The sequence below is a fragment of the Oncorhynchus masou genome, chromosome 3, assembly GCF_036934945.1.
Source record: "Oncorhynchus masou masou isolate Uvic2021 chromosome 3, UVic_Omas_1.1, whole genome shotgun sequence".
In the NCBI taxonomy this organism is placed as follows: domain Eukaryota; kingdom Metazoa; phylum Chordata; class Actinopteri; order Salmoniformes; family Salmonidae; genus Oncorhynchus; species Oncorhynchus masou.
In genome coordinates, this window is record NC_088214.1 from 17,532,779 (window position 1) to 17,548,383 (window position 15,605).

General features: G+C 41.2%; 2 protein-coding genes across 8 annotated transcripts; one reads left to right on the top strand and one right to left on the bottom strand.

The window, feature by feature from the left end:
- Positions 1–20: 20 nt before the first annotated feature.
- LOC135511548 (heterogeneous nuclear ribonucleoprotein C-like) lies at positions 21–4,376 on the top strand. 7 transcript variants are annotated; one of them, XM_064933065.1, is made up of 9 exons: positions 22–160; positions 1,004–1,159; positions 2,053–2,318; positions 2,525–2,609; positions 2,716–2,766; positions 2,885–3,042; positions 3,251–3,364; positions 3,544–3,695; positions 3,784–4,376. In XM_064933065.1, the coding sequence occupies exons 2-9, from the start codon at positions 1,155–1,157 to the stop codon at positions 3,880–3,882; spliced, it is 930 nt and encodes a 309-aa protein (XP_064789137.1). In that variant the 5' UTR covers positions 22–160; positions 1,004–1,154; the 3' UTR covers positions 3,883–4,376. The 7 variants fall into 7 exon arrangements, 6 of the variants coding, with proteins under 6 accessions (XP_064789145.1, XP_064789137.1, XP_064789117.1 ...); XR_010451264.1 differs by lacking the exons at positions 22–160; positions 1,004–1,159 and adding an exon at positions 1,193–1,855 and having other exon boundaries at positions 3,784–4,013; positions 4,179–4,376; XM_064933073.1 differs by lacking the exon at positions 1,004–1,159 and having other exon boundaries at positions 21–160.
- A 359-nt stretch (positions 4,377–4,735) lies between these two features.
- Positions 4,736–9,153, bottom strand: LOC135511590 (putative ferric-chelate reductase 1). Its single transcript, XM_064933083.1, has 7 exons — positions 9,041–9,153; positions 8,755–8,855; positions 7,130–7,336; positions 6,873–6,977; positions 6,647–6,785; positions 6,429–6,545; positions 4,736–6,297 (listed from the first exon to the last, which is right to left on the bottom strand). Exons 2-7 carry the CDS (start codon positions 8,851–8,853, stop codon positions 6,254–6,256), a joined length of 711 nt encoding a protein of 236 aa, XP_064789155.1. The 5' UTR covers positions 8,854–8,855; positions 9,041–9,153; the 3' UTR covers positions 4,736–6,253.
- Positions 9,154–15,605: the final 6,452 nt, after the last annotated feature.

Below are 15,605 nucleotides of genomic sequence, written 5' to 3' on the forward strand. Positions count from 1 at the left end.
CGAAGTAGAAGGAGTCTTGGCTACCTCCCCTTTGTTGGGTGCTGCGCCATTTCGTGCAGGGTTGAAAACAGCTTATTTTAGCCGCAAGAAGACGATCGTAGAACTAGCACTAATGACTGATTTAGCTGTAATATAAGCCATTTAAATCTTTAAGCTCCCGGTGAGTATTTTTTTCCTCTGACTTTGCAGTATCTTTGGATTTATTTTTTTAAATGTATTTTTCTATTTGAGCGAGCGGCTAGCTAACTCATTATGGTTCCATTTCTTAAAGCTAGGTAGATGGCAAGTTGGCCCAACAACAGCCTAGCTAGCAGGATCCCATTACTTTTTATACAGTTTTTGCCAGCTTTTGTTGTCTTGCAAACTGAGTTGTATAAGCCGAGCTTTTTGAGACAATAACTGCGAAGACTGCTTTCTTTGGACGATAACTACAACACGGCTGCAGTTCTATGTGTTAACTTTGCTGGTTGGCTAACATGTAAGCTAACTAGCTAACCTTGTGGATTTTATCTCTAGCGTGCTAACCTAGTTGAATTTATTTCAATTTTGACCATTTTTTGTTAGATATCCATAACATGTTGCACATACGTTTAGGCTTGTGGTGTATTTTATTTTTGTGATTAGCTGGTTTTGGAGTCCGACTGGTACAGTAACGCTATTTTTGCGGGAATTGTTTTTTTTCTGCAAGAAATGCTGGTTGTCCATTGTTAGCGAATAGATTAATGTTATTTTAGGTTCATAACCGTCGAATTAATGAGTGACGACAGACATTTGTTATTTTTGTTACACTAATTAAAAGTTACTTTATGAATGATGCAGTTATGTACTTTGTCCTTGCTCAGTCTCTTTGCTAGACCCAAAAGCAATAACTCGCTATAGGATGCCAATAACAGTGTTTTTCCTCTGTATTTGACACATAACTGAATTATGTACTAAACCAACCAGGTAAGACTAATAACCCTGTACAATGTCACTGAGGTGTGATCTCTGTCGCCCGCCTCAGTATAAGTCGTGGGGTGAAGTTCTGCATTCTGAGGGTGCTGCTGGAGTTGTAATTTTTGCTGAGAGCACCCAAGACACCTGCCCGCGCGCGCACACTGGCCTTGCCCTCAGTGTCAAAGAACTGACAGACGACCGCCGTGCACAAAGACGCTATGGAGTGAGTGATGGTTATTTAACCCACATTGGTTGTTATTAACGCTTACTTTTGACACACTGGTTGTATGCGGTGCCATTGAGATTCTCACTCCCCAATGTCCAATTGTGCCCAACCTCCTTTGCGTATTAGCCTTCCAAAAATTACCACATGTGCCACTAATATTATGAGCACCAAATTTCTAATTTGTACACACGTGCCTTTCCCTGCCCGTAGGCTTAGAGCGCTAAATATTAGCCTGGTCCTGTTGCGTGACATCTTTCCTACTCTTAAACGCTTGTTAACTGTGACCCCTGCCCAGATTTGCAACTCGGGCAATATAAAACAAACCCTGCTCCAAAACCTGCATATTGCCCCCTCCACACCATTCTAATATCCTGTTGTCTGAACAGTCAGTGGACACTCGTGTGCATCCATTTATTTGTAAAAAATGAATTGTATTGAGTGAGTTTTGGTTTGTATATCAATTGAAGTGCGATGTACAGCCACAAGTATGACGTAATGGTGTTTTTATATATTGTGATGGGTGTTGTCTGATTATTGCTGCTTATTCAGGGTCTTTTTTACAGTAGGACCGTCTGGATTTGCACCAGAGAAGATGTACCACCGATATTAAGGATAATTACTATACTACCAACACATGGACATCTGGAGACTTTTTAAGATGCTACACAATCATAAAACAAATCATTTGTGGAGGTGACAGGGCTGGAGCATAAGATGCTTCAAAACTATTTTCGATGTCTTGGTGATGCTGTTGATATAGGACCTGAATAATGTCAACAACAGTGTTTTATTAGGAACATTCCCTGCAACTCTATTTATATAAAAAGATGGTTGAGTAGTGTTCTTGCAGTGACACAGTTGATAATTGAGATTTCATCTGTCTCCACCAGTCGGTCCCCCACCACCAGCGCCCTGATGGCCAGCAACGTGACCAACAAGACAGACCCTCGCTCGCTCAACTCCCGGGTCTTCATCGGAAACCTCAACACACTACTGGTCACCAAGACTGACGTGGAGGCCATCTTCAGCAAGTATGGCAAGATCGTGGGCTGTTCTGTGCACAAGGGCTTTGCCTTCGTCCAGTTCGTCAACGAGAGATGCGCCCGGGCTGCCGTAGGGGGTGAGGACGGACGCATGATCGTGGGACAGGTGCTGGGTAAGAACTAAAGCCAGCTTCTGGAGCTGGTGAGCAATGCCTCAAATTGGCCTCAGGGTTCTTTAGGTAATGAACAAAACTGACATTTTAGGGTATAGCATCTTGCCTGCTTTGGAGGATAACTGTTTTTAAAGGTGGCTCTTTGTGACTACTGAATATGGATAAAGATTGTATTTCCAAGACTGACTCTGTCTTCTCTTCCCCAGACATTAACTTGGCCGGAGAACCCAAACCCCACAGGTCAAAGACCACAAAGCGCTCTGCGGGAGACATGTACAGGTCCGATTCAATGTAAAGAACCACGTTTTTAAATACTTAATTAAAATATGAACACGGTGTCTTTCCTCCTCTGCATGCATGCATCTTTTTTTGACCACTAATTTTCTTCTCCCCACAGCAGTCCCACATTTGATCTGGACTATGACTTCCAGAGAGATTACTATGACCGGTGAGCCCATTGCTTTGTCTGTTCCCATATCCTGTTTTAGCTCAAGTTAAATAAACTTAATATGCAAGCGGAATTAGAGTAAATTAAAAAGTTGGTTCATTCATTACTCTATTCTCAGAGTGTACTCGTACCCGTCCCGCGTGCCCCCTCCTCCTCCACCCCTGTCCCGAGCAGTGATCCCATCCAAGCGCCCGCGGGTCAGCATGACTGGAGGGGGTAGCCGCCGCACCAAGGCCAGTTTCTCCTCCAAGAGCAGCCAGAGGGCATCAAGAACAAGTTAGTACCCAGCCCTCTGCTCTAACCACTCAACTGACATACTACTCGTAATACACTTGAGCGCTAGCAGAGTTACAGCACTCCGGTGCAGTACATGCTGTCAATGCTTAAGATGAATCACGTGGCTAATGACACTTGTCAAACAGCTTCATTAGGCAGTGTGGTCAAAAAAGCTTAAACCATTTTCTTCTCCCGCTTCCTCTCTCAGTGAAAACAGATGACCTGCAGACCATCAAAAAGGAGCTGACGCTGATTAAACACAAAGTAGACTACCTGCTGGAGAGCCTAGGCCGCATGGAGAAGGACCACGGCAAGAAGTCAGGTAGGGTGCAGGAGGGTCACCTGAATCATGTGTTCAAAGTTTAACAAACACATTCATGAGCTAGTTTGTACTGTTTATGTATCTCTGTATTCAGCAGACTTGTATACACAGATGGATTTCATCTTCAACTTTCTTTGACGACTTTTTATCTGTCTGGTTTGACCTCTTTCTCTGGGCAGAAGGGAAAGGTGCCAAGCCTGAACCTGGAGCGGTGTCCTCACTGCAGCACTCCAGCAACAAGGAGGAGAGCATCAAGAGGGAGAGGGAGAACCAGGAGCTCAACGACTCTGAGGAGGGGGACCTGTTAGAAGAGGAGGTGGGGGGGAGAAATGTAATGATGCTGCAAAAGATGAATGGTGGTGTATTTATGCTTATTGGATTGTTTGTACTCACCACCTAATCAATCATTGGTCTCTCAGGTAAAGAGTCAAGACAGGGATGATGATGATGAAGAGGAGGAAGGAGAACATGTGGATGGAGACGATGGTGACAGTGTCAACGGAGATGAGGATTCATAGACAGACGGATGCACACTTGTACAGACAAACACATCCACAACTTCCAGTGGGACCTCCGACTCCTATTTTAATTCCCACACTATGAAATGTCACTTACCTGCCCCCACTACCACCCTTCCATTGTCCCACAGGTATATTTTTTTCTTGACGCAATTTAGTTTGTCCCCATTTCAGCCCCCTCCTATCATTGTTATACATCTAGCATTGTCCTGCAGCCAATTACATTGGAACTAGCTGTAGGTAGCAAGCAGTAATACGTGATTTACTGTGCTGCTGTTCCTTTTTTTGACCTGCAGAGAGCAGAAATGGCCGTTTATTCTGACCTGGGCCACAAGTCAAATCACCACATTGGCATTACTAATCAAGAGATGACAACTTTAAAGATTGGGTTAAGGTTTGAAGAAACGGGCCCACTGAGTATGTATGTTCCTTATATTCATGTTATTATTTTTATACTAAGTTGTACTGTAATAAATTGCAATTAAATACTCTGATTAATGCTTTTTATTGAATTGAGCCAGGTTTTCTGATGAAAGCATTGTGTACATCACCACCACTATTTGGAGAGGTTACTTTGTTTGGATGTCAGATGACTGGCCCCGCAAGTGCTTTATCATGGTTACACTTAGACTCAAACAATGGTCCTCTCCTTGAAATCCAATAATGAGCTTCATGTTTAGTACACATTCAATGCATCTATTGGAGACAAACTGCCTATTTCTGGGCTTCGAGCAATTCATGTTGAAAGAATGCAATCCTTAAAGATATTCAAGTAAATAGTGTGATGGCATGTTTTTGGCTACAAAATGCCTCTTAATTTTGGTAAGCTATGTCTGAAATTAACCAGAGGACGGAGGGTATAACTATTTATTAAAGGATCCACAAACATGAAATTGGCACAGTATTGTGTTTAGCCGGAAGTTTACATACACTTAGGATGGAGTCGTTAACTTTTTTCAACCACTCCACAAATCTCTTGTTAATAAACTATAGTTTTGGCAAATCAGGACATCTTTGTGCATAACAATTGTCTTTAAACAGCTTGGGAAATTCCAGGAAATTGTCATGGCTTTGAGCTGTACCTGTGGATGTATTTCAAGGCGTGTCTCTGCTTGACATGGGAAACATTGTAGACCGACAAGTCTGATTCATCCTTAGGAGCAATTTCCAAACACCTGAAGTTACCACGTTAATCTGTACTTGCGTACCATCGTTTGTATAAACATGAGACCACTCAGGTAGAAGCGTTCTGTCTCCTAGAGATGAACGTACTTTGAGAAGTGCAAATCAATCCCAGAACAGCAAAGACCTTGTTGGAGGAAACGGGTACAAAAGTATCCACAGTAAAACAAGTCCTATACCGACATAACTTGAAAGGCCGTTCGCCAAGGAAGACACCACTGCTCCAAAAAAAGCTGAACTACGGTTTGCAACAAAGATTGTACTTTTTGGAGAAATGTCCTCTGGTCTGATGAAACAAAACTAGAACTGTTTAGAGGAGAAAGGGGAGGCTTGCAAGCCGAAGATTACCATCCCAAACGTGAAGCACGGGGGTGGCAGCAGCATGTAGTGGGGGTGCTTTGCTGCAGGGGGGGACTGGTGCACTTCACAAAATAGATGGCATCATGATGAAAGATTGTGGATATATTGAAGCAACATCTCAAGACAGGAAGTTAAAGCTTGGTCGCAAATGGGTCATGACCCCAAGCACACTTCCAAAGTTGTGGCAAAATGGCTTAAGGACAACAAAGTTAAGGTATTGGAGTGGCCATCACAAAGCCCTGACCTCGATCCTATAGAAAATTTGTGGACAGAACTGAAAAAGAGTGCGAGCAAGGAGGCCTATAAACCTGACTCGGTAACACCAGCTCTGTCAGGAGGAATGAGCCAAAATTCACCCAAATTATTGTGGAAGGCTACCCGAAACGTTTGACCCAAGTTAAATAATTTAAAAGGCGATGCTACCAAATACTAATTGAGTGTATGTAAACTTCTGACCCACTGGGAATGTGATGAAAGAAAAAAGCAGAAATAAATCACTATTATTCACATTCTTAAAATAGTGGTGATCCTAATTGACCTAGGATTAAATATTGGGAAAAACTGAGTTTAAATGTATTTGTCTAAGGTGTATGTAGACTTCTGACTTCAGCTGTACATTATGAACCAATTAATTCCTTTTACTGTAGCATACGTACATTCTAATTGTTCCCTTTCGCACACATTTAAGTTACCAAGATCCCACATTAAACAGTAGCATTGCACGTAACAGTAATTCATCTGAGATACGGAGTAAATTTTCCTTCAAATATTTAGGGTAAAAGGGTTCTCTTTCCATTGGTGTTGAAGCTGGCTAACCTTCAGGTTCTCTTCAGGAAAGACGATACATCAGCACACTGAGCAGGACCATCACAGCTGAAAGGGAAGTATGGATTGACTGGATGTTATGGACCCGACAGAACACTGGGAAGCACTAGAATAGATATGACCCCCCCAGATCTATGGTTGATGAAGGGCAACTTCTAGCTCAAGCCTGATTTGCTTACCTTGGGATGTGACTGCGCTGCTGCCTGCTGTTGTTGTTGTTGCAACGTTGCTGGTAGGGTCAGCCAGGTTCAACGGTTTATTGGTCAAGCGTATGTTGATGTCACCAATACCCATACCTGAATAAGTAGGGATGAAGCAGAAGGCAGATGTTTAGAAGATAAAATAATTACAGTGAGGGGGGGTATGTGCCTGGTTCCAATAGCAGGTCAACACTTACCGTTTGTGACATTTCCCACAGCGAGGAAGGTGACGAAGGTGGTGACGTGACTGGTCCTGGTTGTTGCATTAACCGCTGGCACCATGAATTTACACTGTATGGAAGTCCCATTGACTGAGCCAGTGATGTTTTTCACAATCTGGAAACACAAGAAAAGGTGTTACATTTGCCTACAGTCAATAACCAACCTCAATAGTGTCAATTGATTAGATGAAAGCATCTTCACCCTTTGTGTCAGAGAAATTGTGTTGTTGAGGTTGTTGCGCTGGGCAGAGCGGAAGAAGAAACTGCCATTTCTGTTCTGGGCACAGATAAAAACCATAGACGTTCCCTATTCATAGAAGAGAGGGAGAGCATGGGTTACAGACAATCATCATTACCTCTACTACAACAACAATTTAATGTCCAAAAAAAGGTCCCTTAATGTCTTGTCTTTGGGAAGAAGTCCAAAAAGTAATAATTATGTGTGTGTGCATGTGTTACCTCTGTCTCGTTGGCAGTCAGTCCTAGAGCGATGTATCCACTGGAGTCCCCAAGGAGCTCAACTAACAGGTCTACTCCATTAGGAGGAGAGGGGGCGGTGGTGGCGATGGAAGCGAAGAGGCAGCTTGTTTTTCCTGTAGGATCACATTGTTCTGGTGTCTCGACACACAGCTTAGTCAATCCACAGTCTGTCCGTGTGATATGCACCTGTCAAACCACACACAGCAAATCTAGTTCAAGTTATGCACACACACAAGTTCATTTCAATATCTAAATTTGTGGGCTGTTGACTCATTGACATCATACCAATGACTTCTAAAATCATCTGCCTAACTTTGATTTGGGAGTGAACTATGACTTTAAGTTAGGATCTGGGGCCCGATTCACAATTTTCTTAAGAAATTTCTTAACTGACCATTTTTCCATAACTATAGACTTAAGAAGAAAGTTAAGCAAAGTTGCTATTCCTCAAACTTATTGGACATGTTCTTAAGGTTTTTCCCAAGTTTCTTCCTATGAAGAAAGTTATGAAATGGGATTTTTGAAAATAATGCTTTAGGATTTCTTATTTGAAATGTACTGAACTTTAGGACAGCTAAACCCTTGTCTTGAGACGACTAGATAACGTTAATACTTAAAATGTTCTTGCACCAGATACAGTTGGCAACCGGGTATTTAAATACAGAAAGAAAACAAATTAAATGTGAATTATCTAGCTAACTAGTAATTAACAATATATTACAATATTCTAAGTGTTAAATAGCTAGCGTTATCTCGTCAATTTGCAAAGAACTTGGCTAAGTTAGCTATGTTGTTGGCTAAAATGTCGGGACGCTTGGCTAGGGGAGGGAGGTAGCTAGCTACCCAGTTTACCGGTTGCGCAGTCCCTCTACCACCTTCTCCCCCAGCTGGTCTACATTAATGGTCTCTCAGCTCCCTTCTTAGCAGTCGACTTGATGTCGGACCACTTCTTTTTTAAGGCGTCACTGTCCTTTGCCATAACCCCGGCAGCATTGACCGACTCGGCCACTCGCCCATCCTCTCTCTTCTTTTGTCTGCATTGACCCCGCAGTTATCAAGTGTCCCCAACAGCAACCTTTTCCTGGCTGCTATTTCCTCCACCATCACTTCAAGCTCTTGTTTGCTGAAAATGTTATTTTGATGTACAGTAGCTAACGCTAGTCTTCCTATAATGTGTGAGAAATAACGTTTTTTTTGTATGCGTGTATAAAGGGTTCGCGAGCTGGAGACATAAAGCAAAAAAAAATATTCTGGAGATATAAAGCAAAAAAAAGTAATAAAATGTAAACATCAACACTTATATTGGGCCAAATCCTATTATTCATGTCACATAGGCTTATTTATTAGTTTCAAGCACGTCACTAATGTCAATGCCACATAAGACGATATTTACGAAGTTCTTAAGAAATATATTTACGAAGTTTCTAAGAAAACGACGAATTCCCAGGAACATTTTGAGGAATCGCATTTACGGACCATTTTATGAACTTATTGTTTTTTTTTGTTTTCAGCAGCTTTTTATTTTTTTTTCGTAAGTAATGTTTTGTGAATCCGGCCCCTGGTCCATAAAGGTGTTGCTGGAAAGAGTAGATTGAGAACCTTACCTCCGTATTATTGGCAAACGAGAGATGTCCGTTTCCACTAACACCTGGTGCCAGGCAGCCCATCACCATAGAGGCCACAAAGAGAAGTCCTCTGTCCATTCCTACATGGTAAATGGTGGAGAAAATAGAACAATTGTCAGAAATAAAATGTTTTACATAACTTTAAAAACACTAAATTGTTATCTTTTCTGATAGTAGAGAAATACATGTCATATTTTAAGAAGCCATCAACCAAATGTTTTAAATCTAAATGCAGAGTATTCTTAAATACAAATACAAGACTTACTTGGTCCTGTATTTAGTATTCTTATCCTTTAGTCAATACACTGCCTCAGCGGGATTAATACTTTCTAAATTCTGTAATATGTTTTTTACTCCTTATCTACATGTTCATGTGGAAGGAGGCAGGGCGTGGATTACCGGTAAAGGTGTGTTACCACGCAATGGAATAATACTGTATGTACGTATGAATTAAGAAATTCAGTTCCTCGTTTGCCCTGTCACATTGTGTATTTACAAAAAGGAAACTATTAGTCGAGACCAGTGGTTCTCAATCCTGGTCCTATGGACCCAAAGGGGTGCACATTATGTTTTTTTCCTTAGCACTACACAACTTATTCAAATCATCAACTCATCATCAAGCTTTGATGATTTGAATCAGCTGTGTAGTGCTAAGGCAAAGGTCAAGGTTTGAGAACCACTGGTCCAGACCAATTGTTGACAAAAGATCTGGTCTGATTGGTCAAAAGACCAATTATTGGCAAAGGATTTTGATGCAATTGGTCAAAAGACCAATTATTGGTGTAAGTGGTGTAAGCAAACTGAGAGAACTAGTGGGCTAAGTACTGATGTCAATTCAATTCTTCAACTGACCAACCCTATATTGATAGATACAAACCTACATGCATCCTCTCCATTAGGCTTGGGCGGTATAACAATGAGTTATTGTGAAATCACACATAGAAGGAAACAATGTGCGATTAAAAAGAAACCGGTCTGATAATCAAGTCAAATCAAATGTTGTTTGTCACATGCTCTAAATACAACAGGTGTTATACATTACAGTGAAACGCTTACTTACAAGCCCTTAACTAACAATGCAGTTTTAAGAAAAAAAGAGAGAGAGAAAAAAAAGAAAGTAACACAAAATAACAAGGCTATATACAGGGGGTACTTGCTGTATGGGATGAAAACGAGACAACTTTTCAGTCTGAGCAACTGTAGGCTACTAAAATGAGCAGATGCATACAGCCTATGTTCGCTGTCCATTTGGTCAGGGTAAACTAATTGGTAACGTTATGTATTTATAGTACATCTGTATTTATAGTCCAGAAAATGTGAATGTGATCAAATTTTGTTTATATTCCAAATCGGGCTGGCTAGGCTGCCAATACGTTTTCAATAAAAAAATATTAACTGGAAATAATCAATCAACATAATAGTGATGACAGATGTGAGTAAACAATTCTATAAGGCCTACAGTTGCATAGGACTGCATGATACAAACATTCATAAAGCAAACTCAGCCCTCAGTTGATGATCAGGGCGTTATTCAATAATGTTTATTGGGCTACTTTGATATATTAAGTGGGCGAGATGCCAACTCTTGTGTTTAACTTCACAGAGAAACTTGTTCAAACCTATGATGGCGCAGCTGTAATGGAATATATCTGATATTTTTATTTCCAGCTAAGTCCCCTGCAGTTCCCTGATTTTAAGAGGTGATGACCAGTCCACTCTACTACCATTGTCAACTCTGTCCTGACATGAACTGAAGCCACGTCTCATGTGCCCGCTCATCCACTGGCACGTTGCATGTTTCCTCTCCAAGCACTGTGAGTACCCCTGTCAATTTTCTCTCATTACTCTATGTAGAGTCAATCACATATACACTTACATTATTACACATCAATGATTTTACTCTTTGCTTGGACTAACTCATTCTTTGCTCTTTTGCTTAACTTTGTAGTGTGTTGTTGTTTTTTGTCTTCCCAGGCAAATCCTGCATTGAAGTCAAGCCTGTGAACACCTCAACTCATGCCTCATACCCTCATTCAATCATTGCTGTGATCCCTTCCAAACACTGTGTAGCTAGCCCTCTCATTCCCAATCCCCATAATATTGTACTATACATATCTTTATTAAATGCTTTAGGTTAAAATAATTACTCTTTTGATGATTTTTGATACACACTTTGACATCTCTGTGCGCTCAGCACCTATATCGTGGGTCTCCCATCCTCCTCAATTTTTCAAGTCACCAGCCTCCATTGGTGCAGGAGTACAGGTTAGTTGAGGTAATTGAGGTAATGTGTACATGTATGTAGGGGTAAAGTGACTGCATAAATAATAAACAGCGAGTAGCAGCAGTGTAAAAAAAATGGTGTTGGTGATGTGGACACCAAGGAACTTGAAACCTGCTCCACTACCGCCCAGTCGATGTGAATTGGGGCGTGCTCAGTCCTCCTTTTCCCGTAATCCATTATCAGCTCCTTAGTCTTTGTTACATTGAGCGATAGGTTGTTATTCAGGCACCACCCGGCCAGGTCTCTGACCTCCTCCCTATAGGCTGTCTTGTCGGTGATCAGGCCTACCACTGTTGTGCCGTCTACAAACGTAATGATGGTGTTGGAGATGTGCCTGGCCATGCAGTCATGGTTGAACAGGGAGTACAGAAGGGGACTGAGCACGCACCCCTGGGGGGCTCCAGTGTTGAGGATCAGCGTGGCAGATGTGTTGCTACCTACCCTCACCACCTGGGGGCGGCCCGTCAGGAAGTCCAGGATCCAGTTGCAGAGGGAGGTGTTTAGTCCCCGGGTCCTTAGCTTAGTGATGAGCTTTGAGGCACTATGGTGTTGAACGCTGAGTTGTAGTCAATGAATAGCATTCTCACATAGGTGTTCCTTTTGTCCAGGTGGGAAAGGGCAGTGTGGAGTGCAATAGAGAGAGCATCATCTGTGGATCTGTTTGGGCGATATGCAAATTGGAGTGGGTCTATGGTTTCTAGGATAATGGTGTTGATGTGAGCCATTACCAGCCTTTCAAAGCACTTCATGGCTACGGACGTGAGTGCTACGGGTCTGTAGTCATTTAGGCAGGTTGCCTTCGTGTTCTTGGGCACAGAGATTATGGTGGTCTGCTTGAAACATGTTGGTATTACAGACTCAATCAAGGACATGTTGAAAATGTCAGTGAAGACACCTGCCAGTTGGTCAGCACACGTCCTGATCGCGACGATCAGTCAGCGTTTCCTTTTCAGAAGACTGTCTGGTTCACTTCCTTTACCTGATTTTCATATGAAATGCACACATTTAATTATTAACCTGCATATCGCGAAGCTCATTCTATTAAAGGTATAGTATTTTACCCAGGTCTTGGCCAGTGTGAACTATAGCAAACATAGACAACACAAACAATCAAGCAGAATAATAGCTAAAAGCACTAAATGCTTCATTCCTCAAACATGGTTTTACTGGTTGTGTTCCACATTTTCTGGGTTTGATGTCAACAGTAAAACCCATAGTCATGCCATGGAAAGAGAGGGAGGGAGAAAGAAGGGACTTTTGGTCTGCATTCTTGAATCAAGTCCACTTAGATTCGTTCCACCTAATAGCAGGTAATCATAACAGGGATCATGGGACGAAAAAACAAAACACAATCAGCTCCAGTTACTGACGCAGGTTCAGTTGACACACCTTCCTGGCTGTCGTTCATCATTTGTTACGTTGTGTCCTTTAAATTCTTTAATGGTTGCATTGTGTTTCTGGTGAAACCTACAGTATACTTCCTCCTGTTGTGAAACAGCTTCCCCTTAAACTTTTATTGGGTTCATTACCAGCAGGTTAGACTCAGGTAAAAATAACTACACATACTCAAGTTACGCTGGACAATTTTTCTGCTCAGATGCTGATTGAAAACCAGATACAAAAGGGGATCAACAATGCATGAAGTTATCGCCATTATTACTAAGGGCTACAGCATGATAAAAGTTTAAAGACAATGTTCAGCGTTTGCGGAGACTGCATTATTATTATTTGTATTTTGTCAACAATCCACACACAATAATCTGTAATGTCAAAGTGGAAGAAGTATTCTATGTTTTAATTTTTTTAGTAATGAAAAATAAAACACATATATCTTGATTAGATAAATATTCAACCCCCTGAGTGAATACATGTTACCATCACCTTTGGCAACTATTACAGCGGTGAGGGTTTTTGTGTAAATCTCTAAGAGCTTTTCATATCTGGATTGTACAATATTTACCCAATAATCTTTTAAAAATTCTTCCAAGTTATTTCAAGTCGATTGAAGTCAAAACTGTAACTAGGCCACTCAGGAACATTCAATGTTGTCTTGGTAAGCAACTCCAGTGTATACTCCTGGGGGCTGGTCCAACTCAAGTTTTCACAGAAAAAGAATTCCTCAAAGAATTAACTCAAAATAATATTTACGATCTGTGCCACAAATAACGATAACTGTATCGACCTTAAATGTAGATATCTATGCATTTTGTGGCACAGGGCACCATTTTACTGAAGAAGTTTTTTTTTAATTATTTGATTATTTTGTTTTGTTTTTGTGTACTGTTGTGTATATTAAGTATATTCATGTGTATATGGATGTGACATTTTAATGTGTTTCTTGTATTTTGATCTTTGTTGTGTTATACAGGGCTCATCTGAAAAAGAGACCTCTAGTACTACAACTCTGTCGCCCTCAAGTGGTAAGAGCATGGCTGTATCTGCTTTAGTTTTAAGCCGTATACTAAAGTACAGCGAGCATGTTTAGATAATTTGTTTTTGCCACACTGAAATTATGTTAGAAGTTAGCTCTATTTTTTTCCAGAAACCAACACCTCAAAAAACATAAACCTATGTTTATGGAATTTACATTTTAGTAATTTAGCAGACACTCTTATCCAGAGTGACTTACAGGAGCAATTAGGGTTAAGTGCTTTGCTCAAGGGCACATCGACATCGATATTTTCCACCTAGTCTGCTCGGGGATTCGAATCAGAGACCTTTTGATTGCCAGGCCAATACTCTTAACCTCTAGGCTACATGCTGCCCACATGTGAATGTGACCCATGTATCAGTAACCATTAAATAAAGAACAAATTTAGGAGTTCAGTGGCAAAAACATTACAATAAACACACCAAAATAATTTGAGGCCAGCATTCAAATTGTGCAAAAAACACCTGAGTTTGCGACACACTGATCTCTGACATTGGAAAAGTGGTCATGGCAAACATTTAAACAGAGAAAGAAAACCCTGAGGTTATTCACATGAGCAGGAAGCATTGTTCTTTTAAGTGATTTGAGTCCGTGTGAATCCACTACCAGTTTTCAAACAGAGATATATTTTAATACAACAATCTCTACAATGACCTTGTTTAAAAAAATCACTTAAAAAAAGTTTAATGACAAATGTGTATAAAAGGCACCATTTGAAGTTCCATTGCTCTAGTTTCAAAGAAGGAGCAAATATTAGCAACACAATGACTGGCTTTTGATTTGTCCCCAAATAAATAATCTAAAAACCAAACACCATGTCAATCCATTTTAGAATACTTAATCACATTTTCAGTAGTTAATAATGCAAACGAGAGCCTTGGCCCGAGAGGCTCAGCATCGCCCTCTCCCCTGTCCCTTGCATCACCCAGTCTCCTCTCCCTTTCAGCATCACCCAGTCTCCTGTCCCTTTCAGCATCACCCAGTCTCCTGTCCCTTTCAGCATCACCAAGTCTCTTGTCCCTTTCAGCATCACCAAGTCTCTTGTCCCTTTCAGCATCACCCAGTCTCCTGTCCCTTTCAGCATCACCAAGTCTCTTGTCCCTTTCAGCATCACCCAGTCTCCTGTCCCTTTGTCCCCGCTGTTCCATAAGGTGTATTTTTACCTGCTTTTTAAATCTGATTCTATTGCTTGCATCAGTTACCTGATGTGGAATAAAGTTCCATGTAGTCATGGCTCGCCTCCCATAGTCTGTTCTGGACTTGGGGACTGTGAAGAGACCTCTGGTGGCATGTCTTGTGGGGTATACAAGGGTGCTCGGTACCTTCAGCTTGTCAACACCTCTTTCGAAAACAAGTAATGATGATGTCAATCTCTCTTCCACATTTAGCCATGAGAGATTGACATGCATGTCATTAATATTAGCTCTCCGTGTACTTTTAAGGGCCAGCCATGCTGCACTGTTCTGAGCCAACTGACATTTTCCCAAGTACCTCCAAGTACCTGACCACACTACTAGATTGAGCAAAGCACATTTTGGGGGGGTGTTTTTACCTAAACATGCAAACACCATCAGATAGAATTAATAGCAAGTACAGTGGAATGACATACAGTTGAACTGGCTTTTTAAATCTGATTATATTGCTTGCATCAGTTACCTGATGTGGAATAAAGTCCCATGTAGTCATGGCTCGCCTCCCATAGTCTGTTCTGGACTTGGGGACTGTGAAGAGACCTCTGGTGGCATGTCTTGTGGGGTATACATGGAACAGTAGTCCAGGTGCGACAAAACCAGGGCCTGTAGGACCTGCCTTGTTGATAGTGTTGTGACGAATGCAGAGCAATGCTTTATTGTGGACAGACTTCTCCCCATCTTAGCTACTGTTGTATAAAAATGTTTTGACCATGACAGTTTACAATCCATGGTAACTCTAAGCAGTTTAGTCACCTGAACTTGCTCAATTTCCACATTATTCATTATGAGATGTAGTTGAGGTTTAGGGTTTAGTGAATGATTTGTCCCAAATATAATGCTTTTCGTTTTGGAAATATTTAGGATTAAGTTATTCCTTGCTACCCATTCCGAAACTAACTGCAGCTCTTTGTTAAGTGTTGCA

Coding starts and splice junctions, on each gene's coding strand:
- LOC135511548 (XM_064933035.1), top strand. CDS start 1,797: ATGGACATCTGGAGACTTTTTAAGATGCTACACAATCATAAAACAAAT. Junction 2,319..2,524: donor GATCGTGGGACAGGTGCTGG/GTAAGAACTAAA, acceptor TCTCTTCCCCAG/ACATTAACTTGGCCGGAGAA. Junction 2,610..2,715: donor ATGTACAGGTCCGATTCAAT/GTAAAGAACCAC, acceptor TTCTCCCCACAG/CAGTCCCACATTTGATCTGG.
- LOC135511590 (XM_064933083.1), bottom strand. CDS start 8,853: ATGGACAGAGGACTTCTCTTTGTGGCCTCTATGGTGATGGGCTGCCTG. Junction 6,978..7,129: donor TGACTGCCAACGAGACAGAG/GTAACACATGCA, acceptor TTCTATGAATAG/GGAACGTCTATGGTTTTTAT. Junction 6,546..6,646: donor TGTGGGAAATGTCACAAACG/GTAAGTGTTGAC, acceptor CTACTTATTCAG/GTATGGGTATTGGTGACATC.